Source organism: Platalea leucorodia (genome assembly GCF_965183815.1).
Source record: "Platalea leucorodia genome assembly, chromosome: 6".
NCBI lineage: Eukaryota > Metazoa > Chordata > Aves > Pelecaniformes > Threskiornithidae > Platalea > Platalea leucorodia.
The window spans coordinates 66,629,390-66,654,212 of NC_138828.1; the positions used below are offsets into that span (position 1 = coordinate 66,629,390).

Below are 24,823 nucleotides of genomic sequence, written 5' to 3' on the forward strand. Positions count from 1 at the left end.
AATACTAAGGTAAAAAAAGCATGAAAAATCTTTATCATCTTCAGAGTATTGCACTGACTTTTCTTAAGCTTAAATGGGATTTCAGTTAATTTTAAAGTAAAATCTGAAACACTGGATTGAGAGGTTTGGTTTTGAGCATCCATGTTTATACTGTAAAGGTATTTGTTCTCATTAGGTACAATGAAGCAAATCTTCCATATAATTGCATTAGTGATACGTGACATTAAAGCTTAATTGGCTTATTTTAAATATCTTGCACATCAATTTCTTTTAGATTGTGAAAATTGAAAAGGTCATGAGTGCAGTTTAATATTCCAGGGTGAGAGATTTCAATTTTAGTACAATATGTAGAGAATTAATTAGGAAACATGACTAAAAGAAAAAGGATGTTGAATGCAAATTAGGCTGTTCATTAGTGTATAGAAGCTGAAGCGTCTTGAAGTATTGTGGAAATTTGATTGCAAATTCAGTAAGCACCTTGTTTTGTGGTTTTGGTTTTTTTTAATTATTATTTTTTAAAGTAGAAGTTATTGTAATTGTTCTTCAGGGTGTAGACTTAATTGTCATAAGGTACTCTAAAATAAAATATGCTGCCTTTTTCCTGGAGTTCTCTTTTAAGCGGTATTTTTGTTTTGCAGGAGATAGATGAAGCCTGCAAGAGGATAAAACGTGAAATTGATGACTTAGGCCCTGAAGTTGGTGACATCAAAATCATTCCATTGTATTCCACCCTTCCTCCACAACAACAGCAAAGGATTTTTGAACCTCCCCCACCAAAAAAACAAAATGGAGCAATAGGAAGAAAGGTAAATAGTATGCTGTTCAGTAACTAGCTACTCACAGTTGTGTGGTCAATTAAATGAGTTTCAGCTGTTTTTAAGTGTATTTGGACAGCAACAAGTAGAAGGTTTTTTTTTTGATGAACCCTTAATAATCCAATATTTTATCACATTAAAATTTTTAGTTGTCCTGGAGTTTTTTTTTCCTCAGTGCAATTCAAAATTCTGGCTTCCGTCTATAAGGCGGGAATGTTTGACTGGCATTCATTTAAGTTTCTTATGAGAAATGTGATAAGTCAGGTTAAATACTGAATTTGACAACCACATGATTTACGTGGAGGGATGGGATTTTTTTTCCCTAAGTAATTAATCTGAGACATGCTTTTTTTGGAAACAAAATGGACTGTCTCTTCAAGGGGACATTACCAGGCAGGTTTTGTCTGTTTCTCAAGGTTTATGAGAAGGTGCAAGTTAAAACAAGTACATTGAAGTTAGAGGTTCATGTTTTCTGTAGTAGTAAGCAAGGAATTGAGGTTCTTTCATTGGGCAAAATGGATTAAGAAACTGAAAAACTTGAAATGGCACTAGTGAATGTTCTTTGTAAAATTAGTAGTTCAATGCCTGAATGCTCACATAAACCGCATTAGAACCTACGTGGTTATTTCTCTAAAATTGAACGTTTGGAAGAAGTTTTAATAGAGCTTCCTCAAGTTAAACTAATGCTATATGAAACTGTAGTGATCACAAAGTTAAGATTTTGAAGGTCAAAGCTGAGTCATACTATCTGCTCTAGGCAGGGTTTGTTCCTTGATTATTTGCTTTTTTTGTGCAGTGCAATGCATGTAGAATACTAGTGACAACTTTCTAGTGTTCTGGAAGAATAAATCACTTAATAAATTTAGTGAAATGATCTTCTCTTTCCTATTGAAGTTGATTGCAGAAAGCATTGCATCTGAAATCATGAAACTAATGCTGCAACAAGATTGTATTAGCAAATGACTTCAATGAATGAAATTGCTTTTCAGTGATGAACAAGTGATAGCTGTGTATTTCACTAAATTTTCATTCATGTTTAAAACTGCTCTTCAAAATAGGCAGTTTCTGGTTTTCTTGACAAGAGGATAACAGATGCAGTGTGTAACTTTCATTATGTTGAACTGACAAACCTAGTACCAGGTTTGGAGGAAGACACTCTGTAGCAGCAATTTTACTACAAGAAAAACTGCCACGCTGGAAAGATATCAACTGTAGGCAAAAGCGGGCACAAAATACGTAAGCAACAGATTCAGACCTATAAAGCTGTTATGTTGTTTTTTTTTTTTTTTAAAAAAAAAAAAAAGACCACTTTTCCTCTTTACCTGCTTTGGCTGAAATGTTCTGGTTTCTGTGTTTTGGTTTTTATCTCCAAAACAAATTAGCAATGAGTGAAAGTGTATCTGTGTGTGTAAATGTCTCTAAATGTTGTTTTAGTTTCAGGTAGTCTTGGTGATCCAGATATGTAAAGTAGGAACATGTGTTGCTGGGCCTCTGCTGTCTTAGAAAATGGCTGCTTTCACACAGTCTCCTGCGGGAGTTGAACCTAGTTTTTAGAACTGCTGAAGAGAGAGAGCTAGCAGGAGGTCTGAATCATTTCAAAGGCCATAAAAATCATTTCAATGGTCATAAAAACTAAGTGAAGTGCTTTCAGTATCTGAATAAGTATCTCCTGAGCTTTAACTTTGTGAAAGGAAAGTAAGATATTGGAAGTTGTGTGGCATCTTGCAGTAGTAGTGGTGGTAACAGCTAGTACTGATATAGCTTGATAACTTAGCACTTTTTTTGTCCTCTTAGATGTGCTAGGCAAGATCAGCTATTATTGCAAGAAAGCTTAAGATTAAAGATAAAAAAATGCTTTTAATAGTTACAGTTAATCAGAGTATTTCGTTTATACTGTGGAGGACGAAGACTTAACAACGAGCCTTTCTACTCCCCTTTCCTGTCTTATCCCTTCTTTCCAAACTGCCTTCTATTTTCTGTTTCAGGATTCTTGAGCATTATTAGTTAATACATATGCAATATAGATATATTTTTATATATAGATAATATGTATATTTTAATATTCAAAATAATTTGTTTAAATTAATCTTTAAAACTCTTTGGTGTATCAAACTGCTAATCTGATATTTAAAAACATTTTTGACATAACCATTTCAGTAATTGCAAAACTGCAGTTAAAGCTAATTAGGCATAATTCATTATTTTATGTAGTTTAGCGCAAATTTCATTTGTTTGATTTCCAAGTAACTTTGTACTTTGATTTAGGCTTGAAAGATGTGGCGTAATTTCCTCAAGTTTTTTATGAAGTTTCTTGTGTTTTTACATTCGTTAATTATGCATTTTAACCAACGTGGCATTAACAAATGAGATCTGTACATACAACAGAATCCACTGTGTAAATAACTGTGTGTTCCTTCCATCTTTGGAAGGTTCTGTACGATTCAAGTACAAGTTAAGTAAATTCAAGTACAACTTAAATTGCTGGACCGTTGTGGACTAAGCATACTAACAGTGTTGAGTTATTGGTGTTGAAGTGTCTTAATAGAAATTGGTGATTAAAAGCAAGACCAAAACCTTTTGATGCTGCTCTGTAATTGGTACTTGAAGATTCTGGGTATGGATGCTTCTATAGGTTAGTAGATCTAGAAAAAAATGAGGCTTTTTAGATAAAGTATACTCTGAAACAGCAAGCGTAATGTGGATTGACTAGCCTTTTAACATGGGAGTGCTAGTTTAATTTGCATATTTAATGACTTGAAGCAAATTTCTTATGAAAATGTATTGTGCTTTTGTGTCAGCACCTAATTGCATTGATGTTTGTGGCTTTTATCTCTGACTAATCTGTGCAGGTTACCTGTGAATGAAAGGTGTACGGGGTTTGGTTTGGGTTTTTTTTGAGGAGTTCTAAGTAGCACGTCGTTTCAGGGTGGAACACCATAATTCTGAATTAATTACAATTTTATTTTTTTTTTTTTCCCCCCACCAAAGTATTGCTTTCAATATATAGTAGTATTTGGGCAAGCTTAGACTTTAAGTCTACTTGAGACAAGCTGAGAGTAATAAGTAACGTACTGGCAAAGTGATAAGCCAGGAGGAAGAGAAATCAGCAGGATTATCAATCTAGTCCAGCCACTGGCTTCATTGTAATTCTGAACAAATTGTTAGGGGTCTCAAATTCTCTATTGCTAAACTTAAAACAATGATGACAGAATGCTCTGAAATTAAGATGTGAAAGGTGAGTAGTTTTGATGAAGCGGTGAACGGGTTTGGGGTCTTTTCTGAGGTAGCTGATTAAACTTGCTAATAATGTGATTTAATGTGGTCACTATTGGGATGAGAGCTAATGATATCTATAGACTGTTACAGGACATCTCTGGGCATAAAGCTTGAATGATGGCAAATCAAGCCTCAGAACTCTGATGTCGCCTTGTTTCAATTTTTGCATGAGACTTAACCTTCAGAAAGTTCATAGAAATTTAAGAATGTAACCTTAAAAATATGTAAAGATGTTTGAATATCTGGTAATTTAAAAAGACAAAGTTGAAATTAATTATCTGTTGTTTGGGATTTTAGCTGGAATGTATTGATAACTGCTTTATTCCAAAGTAAAAGAACATACTGTGCTGGTACAGTTATATAACCTTTGAGTTAATATTATTTAACCAGTTTGCCCTGTTTAGGCTTTCTAAAAAAAGTTAAAAAGCTGAAATTAACAGTGATGTTAAAGGGATCCAGTGTAACTTGTCATTTTGTACCATAGATGTGAGGAAAAATTTTAAATAGCGGTTTTGTAATTAAAATGTTTTCTCTTCTCTTTCTTTTTCTCAAAACTAACATTTATGATATTGTTAATAGAGACATAGGGGAGCAGAAACAGTGGACAAAAATTTCTCTGATTTCAGTAGAAGTTCATCTGGTTGATTTCAGATCATCCTGTAAAAGTGTTGGAGCATAGCTCTAGTAGTTATTGATGAAGTGAAGGGAAGTTTGCTGAAAATTCTTGGTGCAGAGACAGAATCAGAGAATTCAGGAATCAGAATCTTCAGGACAAAGTAGTTACATTTACTATTTTATTTTTTGACAGGTGGTTGTGTCCACTAATATTGCTGAGACATCATTAACAATAGATGGTGTTGTGTTTGTGATTGATCCTGGCTTTGCAAAACAGAAGGTAAATACTACTTCATTTTGTCTGTCTTATAGTAGGAAAGATACTGGAATCTGGTTTTCTCAGGTAACTCTTCCCTTTGTAAACACTGATAGGTCTTTTCCTGATTGAAATCTTGACCTTGGTTGTTTGGGGTTTTTTTTTTTGTTTTTAACTTACGGTAGGTTTGCCCCTAGTCTGCAAACTTTAGGTGTCTAGAGCAGTCCAAAACAGTGCAGAAGAATTTTATTTTCAAAAAATTGAAATGTGAGGATTTTGAGTGTTAGGCCTGGAATATGAATTCCCTAAATACTTTAGGAAAGGTGGATTTCTGCTATGTCTATACTTAAGAATGCTCAAGTAAAACCAAGAAATCATATGAAAGTAAATAAGAAGAGGTGGCTTCTAGCACCTTTTTTTTTTTAAGTCATGTTAACGTAGAAAACTCTAGCACTAAAATGAGAAGAGAGAAATGATGCCTAGGGTGGTACTGTTTCTTGTCAGTATTTATCATGTACTGCTGCAGCCCTGAAGATTGTCATCGAGGTTGTATTGTGCTTTTTGGAACATCATGGGATGTTCAGAGGAACTGAAATAGCTTGTCTACAGTCAACCCAATAACTGAAGAAAGAATAAAATACAAATCTCTTGTTCCTCATTTATTTTTTTCAGTAACTATAACTGTCTTTATAACTTGGTTTCTTAGACTTTTCCTTTAATACTTATACACGTTGTCAGCCTTTTAAACTTCTACGAAATGAGATACAGCAGTCAATGCATCTTCATACACAAGTTCACAAGTTTCAGTCACTATTTAGGCTGTTTTTTTTTTTTTCACAAGTAGTTCTTATACTGGAAGAATACCTTATGTAATAAGAAATAAAGGTTTTGTACATGTTTTATACTTATTCACACCAGGGGGGGTGTTAAAACACGGACCAAAGAACATCTTCAACTGAAACTACTATCTGACTACTGCTTTTTTTTTTTTACAGTATGTTCTTTTCAATGAGCCCTAATGAGTTGGCAAGGCTGCTGTTTATGTATGACTGCAATGGAAATTTTACAGTAAATTCCAGCACATATTTTGTACTGTGACAGTCTGCGCGTACCCTTGAAATCCAGTCTTGCTTTGTCATCGTTCTGATTTTTACAGTTGCGTTCAACCTTCATGTTAGCTTTTTCTGACCTCTAGAACATGATTATTCAACCTTATAATTGTATCAAGGCAACTTTTTTTTCATGGAGTTATTTGAGCATCAAGAGTGTGTTTAGCACTCCATAGAACAAATTGGACACATTCCTTCTGCCATGAAAATCTTATCTAAAAATACACACATTTAAAGGAGGACAAGGGAGCCTGGCAGGAGTTGTTGTTAACAAATGAATAAAAAGTAAATGCTGTTCTCTAGGCAGTTATATCTGAAGCTTTCTGTCACTGATCCAAGGCTTTTGTAGCCAATTTTTTTTTCTCTTTTCAGTTACATGCAACTTGTGATTTCCTAGTCAGAAGCTGTGTTTGAAAATAAGTTTAAAGCAGTCTGTATTTTTTTTTTTTTAAAGTGTCTTATCCACGAGCAGTATTCATTCTTTTCCTTCTTTCCTCCTGTGATTCCACTTTCAAATAGGTATACAACCCTCGTATCAGAGTGGAGTCTCTCTTGGTGACTGCGATTAGTAAAGCTTCCGCTCAGCAGCGAGCTGGCCGTGCTGGTCGTACTAGACCCGGCAAGTGCTTCAGGCTTTATACAGAGAAGGCTTACAAAACTGAAATGCAGGTAAGATTACTTTTTTTAGATTGCGTGTATAAGAACATCTAATCGATACAGATAGTCGACTGCTATGCTACCAAACAAAATCAGAATTTGAATGCTTGTGTAGTTTAAAGTGTTTGGAAGAATAAGTGTTCTGAATTTTCTTTTTTTTCCCCTCTCCCCCAGGACAACACATACCCTGAAATTTTGAGGTCTAACTTAGGATCTGTAGTATTGCAGCTCAAGAAGCTTGGTATAGATGATTTGGTGCACTTTGATTTTATGGATCCTCCAGGTATCTATTTCTGTTTTATCTTGTCTACTGTAAGTGTTATGTTTTGACTTCTGAAATCTTTATTTTAGTGAATATTTTATATAACAACAACATGGGATAAATTCTTTTGGTTTTTTTTCACTGTTTTTATTGTAATCTGTAAGGAGTATCTTTTATCCTGAAATTAGTGCTTGCTAGTGCTTATTAGTCTTACCAAAGCAAGCTTTTTATGTTTCTGTCTGCATAACAGCTTTTAATGGAACCGAGGAGTCTACTGAATGCCCCTTACCTGCAGAGGATAAGACAAAACTGTGGGCATTAGAAAAATACATTACTTGATGAGGTTTTTACTTATCACCTCGATTACACATTCTAATTGTGCATCAGTTAACAACTGTATGTAAAAAAAATTGGCTAGCGTTTTTAAAGCTGAATACATGTTTTTGGCTCAAACTGTAAAGTTAATGTGCGCCTTCCTTCTAACAGTGTTAAATGTTCATATATACTTTAAAAATAACTGGATTATTTTGCTAATTAAAAACATAGGTCAGCCATATATAAATACATCAAAGTTGGTTACTTTTTCCCCCCTAAAAAAATTAAAATTTATAATCTGTAAGCTTTTAAATAGCTCTACAGAACAATTGCATTCTTCATGCTATGCATCATGTATGATAGCTTAGCAGGAAGGCTTTTGGATTTCCCTCTGTTTTTCTTCATAGGTGTGATACACACTCACTATGAGGAATGCAGGATTAAGAGGACGTTCTTATAGGCTCAGATTTGTGAAAGACTATAGATATCTAAAGCTGACATGGCTGAGATTTTAGGACTGTATCAATCTATTCTATATGGAACAAGGGAGAACGCATCGATGTGTTGGGGGGGGGGAGTAATATTACTATGATACTGAATATTTCACAATGGCACTGCTGTCTGAATTTTAAAAAGCAATAATCTTCACATATTCAAAGCTTTTGATCCAGTTAAGAGCTCTTCTAAATAAGTGATGCCTCCCCCGCCCATTCATTTATATCTGGCTTATAATACTCTGTGCTTCCTCATTTTTTGCTTATTCAGAGCAGTTTGATTAATGTGCCTACCTAAATATTTTTTTTTCTTTCAGCTCCTGAAACTCTGATGAGAGCCTTAGAGCTTTTGAATTATCTGGCTGCTTTAAATGATGATGGAGACTTGACTGAGTTGGGATCTATGATGGCTGAGTTTCCATTGGACCCACAGCTGGCTAAAATGGTTATTGCAAGTTGTGACTACAACTGTTCTAATGAGGTCCTATCTATTACTGCCATGTTGTCAGGTAATAGCAGGGAAAGAGATACTAAACAAAATGCAGATCTTCAGTTTGGGGAAAATTTGAGTTTTCCACATCAAAAACATAAACAATATAAATATATTTCCAAAAAAATTAGAATTGTTTTTTTAGAACTTCATATAGGGGTTTAATCAATCATTATGGGTTTACGTAGAGACCTTGAAGCTAATGAATAGAAATGTTAAGAAATTAACATGCATAAAATGGTCAAACAGTTTGCTTCTAACTTTAGTTAAAAGTATATATATATTTGAGTTGATAGAGAGGGGAAAAAATCAGGCTAGTGGAACAGAATTTTCGTTTTAGTCTCGTAGTCAGGACCAGAAGTGTCAACTCAACCACTCTGTTTTTAAGGCAGTGAAATCTATTTTGTATTGTGCATTCTTCTGCACTTTGATAAATCCCAGTATTTCCAAAAGGATTACAGTGTAATTTATATTAAACCATAAGCTTGTACATGAAATGATGATACATTTTTCAGTCATTAAGTGGCAAAGCTGAAGAACAGTCATTACTTTTAAAGGGAAGAAAGAAACTTCGGGGGAGGATGTATATTTATAAGAATTAATTTGTGTGCACAGCTGTACTTCGCTGCTGTGCTATGTGAATAGCAGTGTGTCAGAGCAGAGCTGCTTGTTGAGAGAGCTTGATGAGAAAAAAAATGTTATCAAGCAAGCCCTGTATTTCATTTCCCAGTTATGTAGAACTGACTTCATTTTATAGTTAGTCGTCATAGGACAAGCAGCAAGATTTAATCTGTTATGAAAATGGGGATGTTCTTACTCATAACTACTCTTTTGTCTTTTGGGCGTGCTATTTTACCAGGCTCTTTTCAATGCAGGTGTACTGGTTACATGCTTAACTTGGTTGAATAGAGAGAAAAAAAAAGTTTTGGCTAAGTGTAAAATCTGTTGCTTCAGTTTAGTCTTACAGTATATTTATATGAAAGTGTGTTTTTTTTTTTTTTTTTTAAGAACAAGCTAAAATGTTTGTTGCAGAGTTATGATTGTTCAGACTCAGAGCAGATGGGCAGGGCAGAATTGTAATAATTTTTTTTTAATTAAATGGTAGGCTTAATTGCGGAGGTGGTGGTAGGTTGGTGCCTGTCTTTCTCTTCCCTTCCCCCCTCTCCCCTCAATCTCTACTACAGAACAGTAAGTCTAGTATTTTTGTCTGTGGTCTTGAACTGATTTGCCTTACTCCTTTTTCTATTTACCTTTTCCCAGGCCATGATACTTTTTTTGTTTTAAGGCACAATTAATATCAAGATAAATAAGTTTAAAAAAAAAACAGTATTGAAGCTGGTTAATATATGGGTTGTAAACTAAAATTCTGCTCTTAAAAACAAACAAACAAACAAAAAAACCAAAACCAAACATAGTCTAGTCCTAGTATTTATAAGGACCATTTTGCAAAGTAAACACTTTTTTTTAAACCAGTGGCATGACTGTATGTTTTGGTGCCTTAAGTCCACATAAAGATTGTCTGGCTCTGGATAGCAATCCATGTATTAATAGTTTGAACTGAATGGAAAACTAGATACCAGAAAAGAGCAGAGAATAGCATTGAATAAATGAGCAGGTTAAATGATTGTACTTCATTTTGTAAGAGCTGTGGTGTCTTGCTGTGGGATAGAAAGTGCTATTACCTATTCAAAACAGTGAGTTAAGCCAGTGATAGAATAATTTGGAATTTTGTTTTATTAGTCTGAGTTTGAAATTAAAATACACTTTATATTATCTCTGTTTTCAAATGCAGGACCCAAATTACAGGGTGTTTATTTTGCACCTGCATTCCTATTTTCTTTAATGCATTGGTCTTTCTGATTTGTTACCACATAATTCACTGTTGCAGTGTGTATTTTTTTTTTTCTCAAGTTCCATCCAGTATTCAACATATTTTTGAAATGTAGTGTTTTGGGGCTTTTATGGGAATTTAAGAATAAAATAAAGTAAAACCACAGAACACCCCAGAAAAAGGCCCTCATCTGTTAGAGACAGATGAGATGCAAATAGGTGTTCTCATAAGATTGGTTGGCTTCAGTTATGAGAAGGCTAATGTAGTCCCAAGCAAATGGAAAAAGATAAAGTATTTGTAGCATCTTGCTTAGCATTAATTTTATTGAAATTTAACCTCTTAAAAATTACATCTACTTAAAACCAAACTGATTTTTTTTCCTTCTGTAGATCTCTGTAAAGTGAAGATCTCTTAAAACTACTTTCAACACTTTGTGAATTAGTATTGATATTACATACCTATAAGAATGTTGACAGACTGTGAATTAAGTTGGCTGCAATACTATTTGTGGTCTTTGTTAGTCTGTATTTGGAAAGGGAATGTTAAAACATGATTTTTAGATTCAAGTCAGACTGAGTCAGATTTATGTAAGAGAATATAATGATAAAGCTCATCACATTGCGATTTTTAAATTTTTTTTTTTATTTCAAGTAGTGCCAAAGGACGGTTTAACCTTCCACCACTACCGCTACCATCACAACCTTTAGACTTATTAATACCTTCATTCACATGTTTCTGTATACCAGTGCTGATAACAATACCATCTGGGGAAGAGGACTTGACTTTACTAGTGTGTTCTGTCTAGTAGCAGACTTGTGATAACTCATGTTTGTTTAGACTGTGCTAGTGCGATACAGTTTCAGAACTACAGTCTTCACTCTGTCCATAGAGGCTTTCTGAGAAAGCAAGTTTGCAATTAAAGTGTTTTGTTACATGGGGTACTAGCTCCTGGTAGAGCTATCAGCACTGGGTCTTGAATTAAGATCTGTTTAGCCTTCCAGTATGCATCGGCAATCTTGATGGCCTTCAGACTAGAGTTTTTGATGCCTACTTATAGTTCTATTAAAATAATCAGGTACTCTGTAGCTTTGAAACCCTCTTGTCTTACAGATGTGGTTAGGTGTTGATGTACCAAATCAAGGTAGTAAACAGTCCAAGATGCAGTTGGAGGCCATCCTGCCCTGCCCTATGCTCTGTGAACTGACCTAGCTAGGCCTTGTTCCTCTATCTGTGAATGCGTGACTCATCGATATGGGCGTTTGTGTTGGGCCCATACCAACCTTGTTTAGTCCCACAGTGTTTTGTTCGCCCCACGGAAGCAAAGAAAGCAGCAGATGAAGCCAAGATGAGGTTTGCCCACATAGATGGAGATCATTTGACGTTGCTGAATGTCTACCATGCTTTCAAACAAAGTAAGTGTGCACCTGTTTTAGCAAAATTATTTGTAATACTTCGTGCTGCCAGCTTTTGTTCCTGGGTTCCAAGGACAGTTGAAAGGCTTGGGCTTGGTTTTTGAGACATTCTGTTGTAATCTTAAATATACATGTATTATTTTAAGTATGTAAAAGAGCTATTTAAGTGCTACTTTCCTTTGGGGGGAAACAAAACCAAAAAAAATAGCCAAGAGATTATGTAATAAACTGATGAGTATGGAGACAAGCCAGGCTTTTAAATCAATGCTGGGTAACCTTGGACAGAAGGAAGTAAGCATTCCTCTAATTAAGAAATATTGGAAGTTTGTTATCTGACATTAATTATAAAAAAATCTGCATAATTGCTTAGTAATTTTTCAGGGAGAGCAGTGCAGAAAATACTCTGAATTTGGAGAGAGATATGTTCCTAGAACCAAAACCTTTTTAATCCTAACTTTTTAATGTAGTTAGGAATTCTGTAATAAGGCCTTGGGATGGATTGAGAGGCAACGGGGTGATGCATAAACAGGAATTAATGTAGAGCCATACAATAAATTTATTTCATTTACCTCATTTCTGTGTATGGATTTTAGGGAAAATGTATGGTCCACCTCAGCATAGCTGAAGTATATTTTAGCAGCTTGAAAAAGATGGGAATGAACAGGTGAAGCTAGGAGTTCTCTTGAAAAGTGACTACCTAAGTGGCACACTTTTTTAACAGTGACTTATCCTGGTGGTAAGTAAAAAGATTATTCTTACCCACCAACCAGGTTAAATTAGATGCTCCAGTTGCATTTTCCTGTAAGCAAACAAAAAAGCAACAGTCTTTTACCTGGAGTGAAAAACAACCCTCACAACTCAGTACCTCTTCCTGTTGCAGCTTTGATCTAGAAATTTTGCTTTGAAACATTCTAACACTATCATTATGCAGCGATCCAAAATAAGGGTATCTTCAGAGTAAAAGTCCAAACAAGTATTCAAAACTGTTTAAAACAATAGCTGGGAAACTTCTACTAAATGCTTGTGAATTGGAGACATCTGTTGCTTGTTTTTTTATTAGCTCTTTAGTTAGCAGGATCCAGTATGTCTTGCAGATGTTTTGTGTGTGTGTTTCTGGAAGCCCCTGCTTTCATGCTGAGGTTACTGAGGGGTGGAATTATTTGGGGGATAATCTTTTGTTCACTTTCACTGTGAAATTGAGTAGGATTTCTGGGATTCAGGATCAGAAGACAAAATGCTGCTGCTGTTTGTATCTAGAACCATATAAAACAGTTATGGGTCATCTAAAATGCACAGTTTAAATGGCACAGAAGGTAACATGCTATGGTGCTTCAATTATGACTCTGCTCTATGGTGTACAAGAGCTTCAGCATTCATACTTCATTTTAAATACATTCTGTAAGATGAAGCGCAGAGACAACTTAAACTTTCCTCAATTCATGTAACCTTCTTCTCAGTGCAAATTAAGAATAGTCTCTCTCTGTACACAGCGTGCTTTAAGTTTTAGATTTTATTAAGGCTGGCTTTGGATTATTAAACTGATACATTAGAAGAGAATCACTTGAAAAGTAACAGAATTGGTAGGGAGAACTGGGTTTCTTGATGTTAGACATGCAGGTTTTTATCCTGACAGAATGGCTTAGGTTTGCTGTCTTAACAGATTTCTTATTACAGAACTATCAGCAGTAGAAACAGTAACTTAAAAGTACAGGGTTCTGTTACTGATGCTGCATTTTACCAGTCACCTACATTTACTTAAACTGCTGTGAGGTGCATCACATTTAGTATTAGATAAGTCTGTTAGTATAGCTCTTAGCTGTTACTTGAATACTTAATTTAAGGAGGGTTTGGTTTCTCAAATACAATATAATTATGTACAATCTGGTGTGTTCGTTGCACACTACAGTTAAAAGATTGTGCAGTGTTCCTTATGTTCAGTTATGTTTTACACTGCAGGTTTGGAAGATGATTTTTCTAGTTGCAGGATGTGATTTTTGAAATGTGCAAAACTTACTGGTGTGGTGTTTCAGCAAAGCATTGGTGATGTTGGTGATGGGGGAAAAAAGCTAATTTTCTTTTGTCCTGACCACATGCTTCCTGAATAGAAAACAGTTTGGGCAAGTTATCTAATGCAGGAGATCAACTGAATAAACTAGGAGCTGTTGTCATTTATAAAAGTTTATAGACACTTTTTTCTGATTCATCTGACTGATCAATGGGTTAGTTGCTGTTTTGTTTACTTGTTCTAATTGGATGAAATACTCATTTTTGATTCATGTTTTTTAATGTTGCAGATCATGAGTCGGTTCAGTGGTGTTATGACAACTTCATTAACTACAGGTCCCTGATGTCTGCAGACAATGTACGCCAACAGCTGTCACGAATCATGGATAGATTTAATTTGCCTCGTAGAAGCACAGACTTTACCAGCCGAGACTATTACATCAACATAAGAAAGGCATTAGTTACTGGGTATTTCATGCAGGTATGTGTGCATTCTTGTAGGGAACATACTTCAGTGTTTACATGGCTTTTAATGTTATTATGGCTATTATACTTTAGCAAAACTTTATGAATGTTACTTAAATTATATATGGCTAACTATATTACCACTTAGTCTTTGTCAGGTTGCTTGGTTATTACTCAAGTAGTGCATTCTTTAGTCAAATCTTATTTGGAAGAGAAGTTGTAGACAATCTTACTAGTATCAAAATACTGTTTCTGGCATGACCGGTCAGGAATTGACCACTAACTTCTGAATAGCTGAGGAAGTAACTTCATAAAACGTTTCAAAGTAACTGCGGAATATGTAGTTTTTAAATTAGTTGTAATCTGATACAAACAAGGGAAGTATAATTGTGTATAAATATTAATTATATATAATCCTTATAGAAGGAGAGTATTTTCTTTCTCATACTTTTCCATATCTATATTTGACTTTTAAATTACCTGAGTCACAAGTACTGGAGTATTGGAGCAGGTGTGTAATCTTGATGTACGCTATGCTGTTTGTAACTCATTTGCCTCTTGAACCACGATGGTATGGAAGCCAGTCTGCACTGCTGCCTTCTGGATGCTTTGCATTTCATGTTAAGCATGCTTGCAAGCTAGAATGCAGGCTGCGTTGTTTGGGGTGTTTTTGTGTGGTTTGATTTTGGTGGGGGGTGGGGGTTGGGTGTTGTTTTTGGTTTTTTTTTTTTATAGTCCTGTTTTTTCTCTTCAGCACTCATCCTTGGGGCTGGAAGAGTCCCTTTGCTGGCTCTTGCAGACCCAGGGGTACAGAACCTTTAATGGGACTGAGTCTTCATCCTCGAGACGTTGACCAGTGCCCATGGCATTTCCTGATTTTTGACTTGAGCTGTGCTCTATTGGTATTTGAGCACAAAAGCTTGCCAGTTGAAAAGGGAACTATAGGTTAGCGCTGTGCAGCTTAGAATGGCAAGCAGCTTGACAGGCGCGTAGTTACCACATCCTGACTGGGGTGCAGACTTGGGTACCATGTATGTTTAACGCCTCCCTGCACCCTGGAAACGGCACCTTCCCCAGGGCTAAGCCAGCCAGCCAGTCTGTAGCAGAAACATGTTTCTGGGTTTTCAAAATACAGGAATATCAATTTCAGCAACTGCATTTCAGTGTAATACAAATGGGAGGGTAAGGCTGCTGGCTGCTTTTAAATATTAAAATGGTTCTAAAGACTGACTTGCTGTAACCCTTCAGACAGCAGGCTAGTCACTGTGTTCGCTCCTTGCTTTTGGGACATGTTTTCTTCATCGTTCTTGGGGGGTGCTTTAGTGCACGTTCCCACCTACACCTTTAATTCTGTAAATGTCCTTGTTGGGCCCCAACTGGTTGAGGCAGTTCTGATTGCCACAGTTGCACTTTTGTTTGGCAGAGTACCCCATGGCTTCCTCTGTTTGCTTGGATGTATAGGAGGTCACGTCCTTGGAAGTTTGTGCGCTGTCGGTTTTGTTTTATGTTACTCAGAGTAAAACTCTTCCTATAATAGATGTTTTCCTGCCATGGATGTGGAACTGTGCTGTTGGCGTAGGTAGCTTTTTGGTCTCTAACGCTCAGGAGTTAAAAGATCTGATTTTATATTTTTGCTGTGAATAGAGTAGTAGGCTCACATAGGTGAAAATGAAATCCTTTCCAGAAGTCTCCTGGAGCTTCCATGGCCAATAGGTTGTTTACCACCCCCCTCACCCAAAATGCCTAATTGAATTTTTGGGCTGAATCAAGAGATAGCTATGGCAGACCCATTGAAAGCATTTGGATAGAAGCCATTTCAACAGTTTCTCTTCTGCTTTGATGTGTTTGAGTCCATTTTATTTTGAGTTTCTTTGTCTTTTTAACTTCCATGGTAGTGTGATACTGAACCTTCTCTCACGAATTCCATGTTGCTTTCTACCTTCAGTAGAAAACTTACAAATTCTTATAAAAACTTAGAAGTATAAACACTCCAAAGACATGTTATTTGCCAGCAGCTGAAGTACTTAAAAATGCACATTTTACTCTCTCTAAGGAGATATTCAGGCTCTGGCATTTGGGGGCCCTTGTTCAGGAAACCCAAGTAATGGAATGCATACATCAGTCTTTGTCCTCTTAGTACAGAACATGTGTGGAATTCCAAGTCTGAGCACTTGCAAATTATGTGCACATGCAGTAGATAGTCTGTGCATGTAAAGTACTAATGTCTGTGGGCAACACATGGCAGAAGTTTAAGTTTAAAAATGCAGCGTGAAGTGGAAAAAACAGTAGCAGCCATTCTTCTGAAATAGTTCTTATTGACCACATTGTTTTATACTTTGATAATTGCCTACTGTCCTAAAAACAATCATAACATTTTAGAAACTTCTGTACTAATCAAGACCTGTGGTTGATGTCAGACAGTGCAGGGCTGTATTAACTGTTGAAATAGTACTGTAAATTTGCCTGCCTTCAGTTGTGTGTCAGTGACTGATAAACGTGGAATTTCTGCTGGTGATGAATCATCTTTTTACCCTTCATATTTAAATACAAACTTGAATTCCCATAAATCTGCCATAGACAAGCAAAGGGAATAGTAAGATAGTTTAAAACTGCCAACAGTTCTGTGTGTAGAAAAGCTTCTGGAAGCATAGATACTGACAAGAAGTGTCTTATAAAATCTTTGTGCTGTGTCTGGTTTCTTCTAGTTTTTATAATGGAAAATTTTTATTGGCTTTTCTCAGTAACTATTTCTATATCACACATCAGAACATGCAAAGTATATAGAAAATAGAGTAAGAGTGATGCTTGCAAAATCAGTATGAAACTGCTCGTTGAAAATAAAATACATCAGAGAAATATGGCTTTCTCAGTACCCTAGTGCTAGACATATGCTATCTTAAGAAGGGAGAGGGATTGGAAAATTTTACAACTTTAACACAATCTTAATTTGGCAACAAAACTCAAGAACTAGGTATAGATCATTATTTACTCGACAGAAGTAGAAAAACTAAACTTACATTTTTAAAGTGTTCATAGACATAGCTGAAATAACGGTGTGGTAAAGGCTAAGCAAAAAATAATCATTTACAGGAAGTAAGCTAAGGAAACTGTTAAAATGTAATCGGAAAAGGCAAGCAAATGCCAAAGTATCTTAAAGATGGGTCAGCTTCCTCTTAGCAGATTTTTTTTGAGACTGATATTACCAGTTGTCCCAAAGAACTTAGGTTTTTATCATTGTATTTCCAATCTAGTAGTGAAGGTAGAACAGGAATTGATTGCTGAAAATTTAAATCAGAATTTAAAGGTGGAACAAAGTACTGTAATATGTGGTAGAGCCACCACTGTCCTGTGGTGTCTTCAAATCAAGCTTGGAACGTTTTTTGAAGGCGTGGCTTAGTCAAGCACAGGATATAGCAGGGCACTACGGAGGATGAAATTAAATGGGCTGTGCTATCCAGGAAGTTAAATGTCAGATGATTGGACTGCTAATTAAAATGTCATTCTTGCTGCTACTCAGTCTTTGGTGCTATCTTGTGTATAGAATGATGTATATTTCAAAGTCTTTACGTAATCAGGCTCCTACAATAATAGAATGGCAATAAAATAAACATGTGGCACAACGGTGATCACCAGTGCATTCAATGCTCTCTAAGAATGAAGAACAACAGTTTAAAACTTTTTCATGGCTTCAGAAACACTGTTGTGTGCTCTGCAAGCAGAAATCGCAGAAATCCAGGCAACTGATGTTGCTCCTTCAGTGTATCCTGGCATTCTTTTTTCAAAAAGACAGACAAGAAACAGTCATTTCTCTAAACTATCTGTCAAGGCTAGCCTGCCAAAATTTGTAGCCTTCAATCTAAAAAAGGTTGGATCTTGTGATACTGTTCCCGCTTTTGCCCTTCAAAGTGCATTTGGATTCAGTGTTTGACATGTTTGACTAAAGACCTCTGGTTGGGCCCTCTGGGTTCAATGACGTGACAAAAAATAAATAAGCACTAGCACACTTAAAATTTCAGGTGAAGGTGTGTCATTCTTACTAAAATTGTGACATCCTTGAAACCTCTGTTACAAGAACTTGCCCTAAAACATTTTCCTATGGTGGCATGTGCCATGGTGGCCACTGTTTCCATGTGGGTTTGTCATGGTGATAAAAGCATGATAATTGTCTCTGTCATCAGCAGGTGGGCTTTCTCAGTCTGCAGAGTAACCTGCTGCAGAGATGCATGGGCTGGCTTGGCTCTTTATGATCCTTTTAGGGTCATGTTTGTGTAGCTCCTTATGTTGTGTAGTTAATAGCTTTTCCCTCCATTTACAGCCCTATTCTTTGTCCAGGTAGCCTAATTCACAAATGTTTTATACTAATACATGACAAATTCCTTGGATGATCTCAGGGTTCAAGTGTGTTCCCTAGTATCTTGCTTACTACCACTGCTCATTTTAAAATGAACCTATTTCGTAGACGTGCTTTGTATGGTTCTGTGGTTTCTGTGGAAGCTCACGCTTTTTATACTCTGAAAAACATCACAGAATCGCAGAGTGGCTGAGGTTGGAAGGGACCTCTGGAGGACATGTGGCCCAACCACTACTACATTGTATTTTAGAGGCACTGGAATTGGTCGCGTGCCAGGGGTTCAAAGGAGCATAAGTGTATATGCTGCCTCCCGCGTGTCCTTGTTTGCTCCCTTATGTCAGCCTTGGTGCTCGCCCGAGCCCATCCTAAATTCTTTTAGCACAGTGCTCTGGCAAGCCACTTACACCTTCAGAGAAGAAGCAGAACTGGCTCTCTGTCAGATGGGCTGAAACAGCTCAGGCCAGGAGGGAGCAGGAGAATGTGGTAGCTGACAGTTAGATCATCGCTGCTTGCTGTGGAGCCATAGCGTCACTGTGCATATTTCATTATAGAGCTGCCATTACTGAACCTGAAATTCTTTACCTATCTGTGTGCGTACTTAATAGAAACATAAAGAGGGTAAATACTGTAGCTCAACATTAGCTCAGGATCAAAATAAGTCACGGTAGTATGTAACTGCTTAAAGGTGACTTATCCCTGATATCCAGGCTCTAAGGAAACATTTTTTTTTCTTAATTGGGGTTATTCCACTACCTGTCCTTCCCTGGAAATTAAGAGTTAACTGTACTTTTTTGTAGCATTTCTTTTTCTTTGTGTATGCTTAATTAGTTATTTCAGAGTCTTTTTACCTAGTTGAGAATTATACAAAGTAATCAAGAACTACAACTCTTTACTATCTTTACTTACTTATAAATGACATGGAAAAAGAAATTGTATGTATTTGGGAAAGCTAGATGATAAGACTTCACTATTTTAATACATCTGAGTGAGACTGAGGTGCTAAAGGTAAATTGTATTGATTTAAATTTAACAGCACACTGTTTTCTAGAATGAAACACAAATAAATGGAATCATAGAATCATTTAGATTGGAAAATATGTTAAGAGCATCAAGTCCAACCATTAACCTATCACTGCCAAGTCCGCCACTAAACCATGTCCTCGAGTACCTTGTCTACATGTCTCTTAAATACCTCCAGGGATGGAGACTCAACCGCTTCCCTGGGCAGCCTGTTCCAGTGCCTGACTACCTGTTCAGTGAAGAAGTTTCTTCCTAATATCCAACCTAAACTTCCCCTGGCACAGGTTGAGGAAGTTTCCTCTCATCCTATTGCTTGTTACTAGGGAGAAGAGACCGACCCCCACCTCACTACAGCCTCCTTTCAGGTAGTTGTAGGGAGCAATAAGGTCTCCCCTCAGCCTCCTCTTCTCCAGACTAAACAACCCCAGCTCCCTCAGCCGCTCCACATAAGACTTGTGCTCTAGACCCTTCACCAGCTTCATTGCCCTCCTCTGGACATGCTCCAGCACCTCAGTGTCCTTCTTGTAGTGAGGGGCCCAAAACTGAACACAGCACTCGAGGTGCGGCCTCACCAGTGCCGAGTACAGGGGCACTATCACCTCCCTGATCCTGCTGGCCGCGCTATTCCTGATACAAGCCAGGATGCTCTTGACCACCTGGGCACGCTGCTGGCTCATGTTCAGCCGGCTGTTGACCCATACCCCCAGGTCCTTTTCTGCCAGGCAGCTCTCCAGCCACTCCTCCCCCAGCCTGTAGCGTTGAATGGGGTTGTTGTGACCCAGGTGCAGGACTTGGCACTGAGCCTTGTTGAATCTCATACAGTTGGCCCCGGCCCATTGATCCAGCCTGTCCGGGTCCCTCTGTAGGGCCTCCCTACCCTCCAGCAGATCAACACTTCCACCCAACTTGGTGTCATCTGCAAACCTACTGAGGGTGCACTTGATCCCCTCATCCAGATCATTGGTAAGGATATTAAACAGAACTGGCCCCAACACTGAGCCATGGGGAACACCACTTGTCACCGACCGCCAACTGGATTTAACTCCATTCACCACCACTCTCTGGGTTTCACCGTCCAGCCAGTTTTTTACCCAGCGAAGTGCATACCCATCCAAGCCGTGAGCAGCCAGTTTCTCCAGGAGAATGCTGTGGGAGACAGTGTCAAAGGCCTTACTAATGTCCAAGTAGACAACATCCACAGCCTTCCCCTCATCCACTAAGCGGGTCACCTTGTCATAGAAGGAGATCAGGTTAGTCAAGCAGGACCTGCCTTTCATAAACCCATGCTGACTGGGCCCGATCACCTGGTTGTCCCGTACATGCCATGTGACGGCACTCAGGCTGATCTGCTCCATAACCTTGCCTGGCACCGGGGTCAGGCTGACAGGCCTGTAGTTCCCTGGATCCTCCTTCTGACCCTTCTTGTAGATGGGTGTCACATTTGCTAACCTCCAGTCAGCTGGGACCTCCCCAGTTAGCCAGGACTGCTGATAAATGATGGAGAGTGGCTTGGCAAGCTCCTCTGCCAGCTCCCTCAGTACCCTTGGGTGGATCCCATCCGGCCCCGTGGACTTGTGTGTGTCAGTGAGTGTCAATGAATGGTTCTGTCCTTTTATAGGAAGAACAGAAACAGAGAGCACCAAGTATTTTTGTATACATGCTTTACTTTTGATCTGAAAAATGAAATTGATGTTAAAAAAAAAAAAAACTTGCTTTAAAAAAAATGCATAATCCCACAGCAACATATGTGCTGTGATTGTGCTAGATCTGTGACAGATGAGTTTCTAGCCTAGTCTGGGTTGCAGCTATGCTGCTATTTAATTTTGCAAATGTTGGATTGAGTTGGATGAAATTAAGCCGAAATTGGTACAGACGGTGCGCTGTTAATCTCCATTTAAAAGAGCCTCTGTTGGCTCCCCAGACTTGAAATAAAGTAGCAGTGTAATCTTCAAAATTTTAGGTGAAAAGATTTGCAGACTATTGAAATACTTTGTTCCATTCCGAAAACATCTGGATATTAATGTCATAAAATATGAGAGAAGCACACTCAACTCAATAAGTAAAATAAGTAATTTGTAACTAAGGAGATTACTTAAAATTTGAGGTAGCTGTTGCTTTATAAATCCTGGCATTTTAATCTAATAGATAGACTTTACCTTTGACCAGGCAAAAAAGAAAAAAGAAAAGGTGAGATATACCTAGGAATTACTAAACCAAGGAAGTACACAGTCTGTGTTAGAGGAAAGCAGCTAATGATTATCTGATTAAAAATGTGTCTTTCAGACATCTTTCAGCCATTGCCCATCCTGCTTAATCTTTTTACAGGTTTTTTTTTTGTGTGTGTGTGTATATATATATATGTAATGAAATAAGCACTGAGGTCATCTTGAATTACCAGTATCAAAAGGTTAATTTTGGTTACCTGTTCTGTTAGATTAACTGTTCTTACAGAGGATATCCTTCTAAGGATAACTGTCTGCTTTACTAAACCTTAATGAGCTAGGTATCGGAGCATCTCAGCGAGGTAGACATTATTCCCTTTCATAGAGCAAGAGGCTTGGTCAGAGAGAGGTTAATTGATTTTCACCAAGGTCACAGCAGCAGTGTGTTGCTGAACCTACATTTTTCCAGCTCCGAAGCTCATGCTGTAACAAGACTGTTCTTATTTCTGACACACTAAACTTCCCATTCTTACTGGACTGACATATTTTTTCAAGCCCACTGCGTGAGAGGACTTGCAGAATAATACGTGCAGCAGTAAAATTACTATTGAAACACTCCACTAATAAAAACTCGGTAACGTTGCAGCTTACCAGTCCCACAGTAGCTACAGCAATGAAGTGCTTGAGGCAGGTGTCTGTAGTAGACCAGAGTTGACTTTGTGTGATGCTGCAAACCTGTACGATGTTCCCTTCCAATACTTCTCTTTGCATTGCTGTTCTAATAATAATTCTTCTCTTTGGGTGATAACTATTTTTGTACGTTGCTTGAATGGTGTACTATAATACACACTTACCATGGCAGTTAGCAAAAACATCTGGCATCTTGATTGTGTGTGTAAAAAAAAAAAAACCTGAAGTAGTTTAAGTGGTCAAGTAATGTGCTAAATTTAGATGAGGTTTGAAAGTTGGGGTAATGTATTTTGTATAGAACACTTAACAGTCAGCTTGAAATCACTTCATGTAAAAATTGCCTGTGGTAATGAAAGAATGTCTTTTTACTTAGGTGGCACATTTGGAACGAACAGGGCATTACTTAACCGTAAAAGATAACCAGGTGGTGCAGTTGCATCCTTCCACTGTTCTTGATCATAAACCAGAATGGGTGCTCTATAATGAGTTTGTCCTTACAACGAAGAACTACATCCGGACATGTACAGACATCAAGCCCGAATGGTAAGCCAAAAGTCTGAAAACAGTCATGACCTGCTGTGAAGCTCGTGGTTTTCTTTTTCCTTTTTTAAATTGAGGTGATTCCTTTCACTTTTCCTGAAGCTAATATTGTTAAAATGGTTTGGGGAATGGTAATGGCATGGGTTTGAGATCTTATAGATGGCTAAAAGTTTTCTTTGTGGATACTTGTTTCTGTTTGTGGGAGCTGCGTGTAAAACCCAGATGCCCAGGCTCCGTACGCAGTGCGTGGAGAGATGCTTGACGGAAAACCGGTTCCCTTAGTAAGCCTGTTGGGAAGGAGCTGCTTGCAGATGCTAGGTTTGGCGATACGTCCTAGCACCTGCTTGTGTGCCTAAGTTAAGGGATACTGGTAGATGCCTCTGTTCTCAAGATCTAGGACCCCTCTTGGCAGTAGGTGTCTGCAGCTTCTCCGGAAGGATCTGAACAGGATTCAGTGCTTTCTTACAATACGAAGGGAAGAGGTGGTAATACTGGTACAGCCTGCCTTGTCGTAATACTTATTAGTCAATAGAGAGCATATCAAGGGAATTAGAGGCCTGATCCTCTGCAGACGCGCAGAGATCTACGTCCTCTTGCCCGTCTGTAAGGTTGTACTTAAATTGTCAAGCTGTAAGCTTCGGGGGCGTGGGAGGCTCTTCAGCTGTTGCTGAAATTGTGCTGTTGTGCAAAAGAGTTTAAAGATTCTTAAGCCAGAAAACATAGCGTGTATGTGTGTGTATATATATTGTCCATAGTATTTTAACGGAAAATATATGGTTGAATCCTTCCTTAGAAATCTTTTTCTGAACAAGTACTGTATAAGCCTAAAGCAGGATCCTACGGCCTTGGTTGCATTTTCAAGCTTAAAACAGCGAAGGCTGAGCTGTGCTCTTGCACAAACTGATATTTAGGTGGACTTCTGCGGCCTGGGGGCTTTGACATGAAGCAGCCGGTCTGGCTGTGTGGGCTCCTGTGGCAGGCACCGAAGCAGCAGTGTGCGCCCTCGAGGATCGTACGGCTGAACGGGAGCATCTCGCTAGGCTCCGCTGCGTGCTTTTTGCTTTGGACCTGGGCTCTTGCACAGGATGGGACCGAGATGTAAATGCGTGTGCATGCGCCTACGCTTTCATTGATCTTAGAATCGCAGAACGAGCTGCAAATAGTAGATAATCTTTGTTTCCCTCAGTTGTAGAGTTACTGTAGGATGCATCTTAAAGTTTGAGTATTAGTAACAAACTTTTCCTTTTTTGACAGGCTGGTGAAAATTGCCCCTCAATATTATGACATGAGCAATTTTCCACAGTGTGAAGCAAAGAGACAGTTGGATCGCATCATTGCCAAACTTCAGTCCAAGGAATACTCGCAGTACTGAATTTATGCTTTGAACTGAAGTTATTCAGAGGACAGCTTTAAGAGATGAAAGGATTCAAAGTTCAAGTTGTGCTCTTCACTTTGGTTCAATAATGGCCTTTATTTGAAAGCTTTTTAATTTTTCTTTACAGTAAATATTCCATTCTGATTTCATAAATTAAACATTTATGCCTCCCTTTTGTGTTGACACTGTAGCTCATACTGGAAAAGCTGATCAATGTTTTGCAGTTTATTGAAAGTAGTTCTATATATAACAATGTTATAAGCATTTCTTTAGAAATGGTTGAAAATGCTTCTAAAAATGTGATTATCGACCATGGTATGCATGATCGTTGTAATTGTTGACATTCCTTTTAGAAGTTGTGAAATGTTACAACTTGTGCTTATGTAGACACAATCTTCAGCTTCAGTACAAAGGTACTGACTTCAATAAAGTCTATTTATACTAATTTTTTGCCACAGTATGTCAGTATTTCTATTGTTTTGAGCAAAACGTGAGAAGCCATTTAGTCTCCTGTTAAACTGCTGGTTTATTGACATGGCAGTAGTTTAATATTTTAATATTAAAAGTGCGGATGCTTAAGCCACCACGATTACGGTGCCGTCGATATAATACATACAATGTTGATCCCTTGCAAACTTGTTTAAATTATGTAGGAAATTGTTTTAAAAATGAAATGCATGCAGA

The 24,823-nt window shown here is 37.7% G+C and overlaps 1 protein-coding gene across 1 annotated transcript in view; it reads left to right on the plus strand.

Annotated features, from left to right (window-relative positions):
- Positions 1-24,597, plus strand: part of DHX15 (DEAH-box helicase 15) — a 52,252-nt gene extending 27,655 nt beyond the window's left edge. Inside the window, exons 6-14 of the mRNA XM_082316292.1 lie at positions 639-806; positions 4,900-4,986; positions 6,591-6,740; positions 6,903-7,011; positions 8,117-8,308; positions 11,410-11,532; positions 13,827-14,017; positions 22,598-22,767; positions 24,019-24,597. Coding sequence (XP_082172418.1) covers positions 639-806; positions 4,900-4,986; positions 6,591-6,740; positions 6,903-7,011; positions 8,117-8,308; positions 11,410-11,532; positions 13,827-14,017; positions 22,598-22,767; positions 24,019-24,136 — 1,308 coding nt within the window. The 3' untranslated portion in view covers positions 24,137-24,597. The remainder of the gene's footprint in view (positions 1-638; positions 807-4,899; positions 4,987-6,590; positions 6,741-6,902; positions 7,012-8,116; positions 8,309-11,409; positions 11,533-13,826; positions 14,018-22,597; positions 22,768-24,018) is intronic.
- The last annotated feature ends 226 nt before the right edge of the window (positions 24,598-24,823 follow it).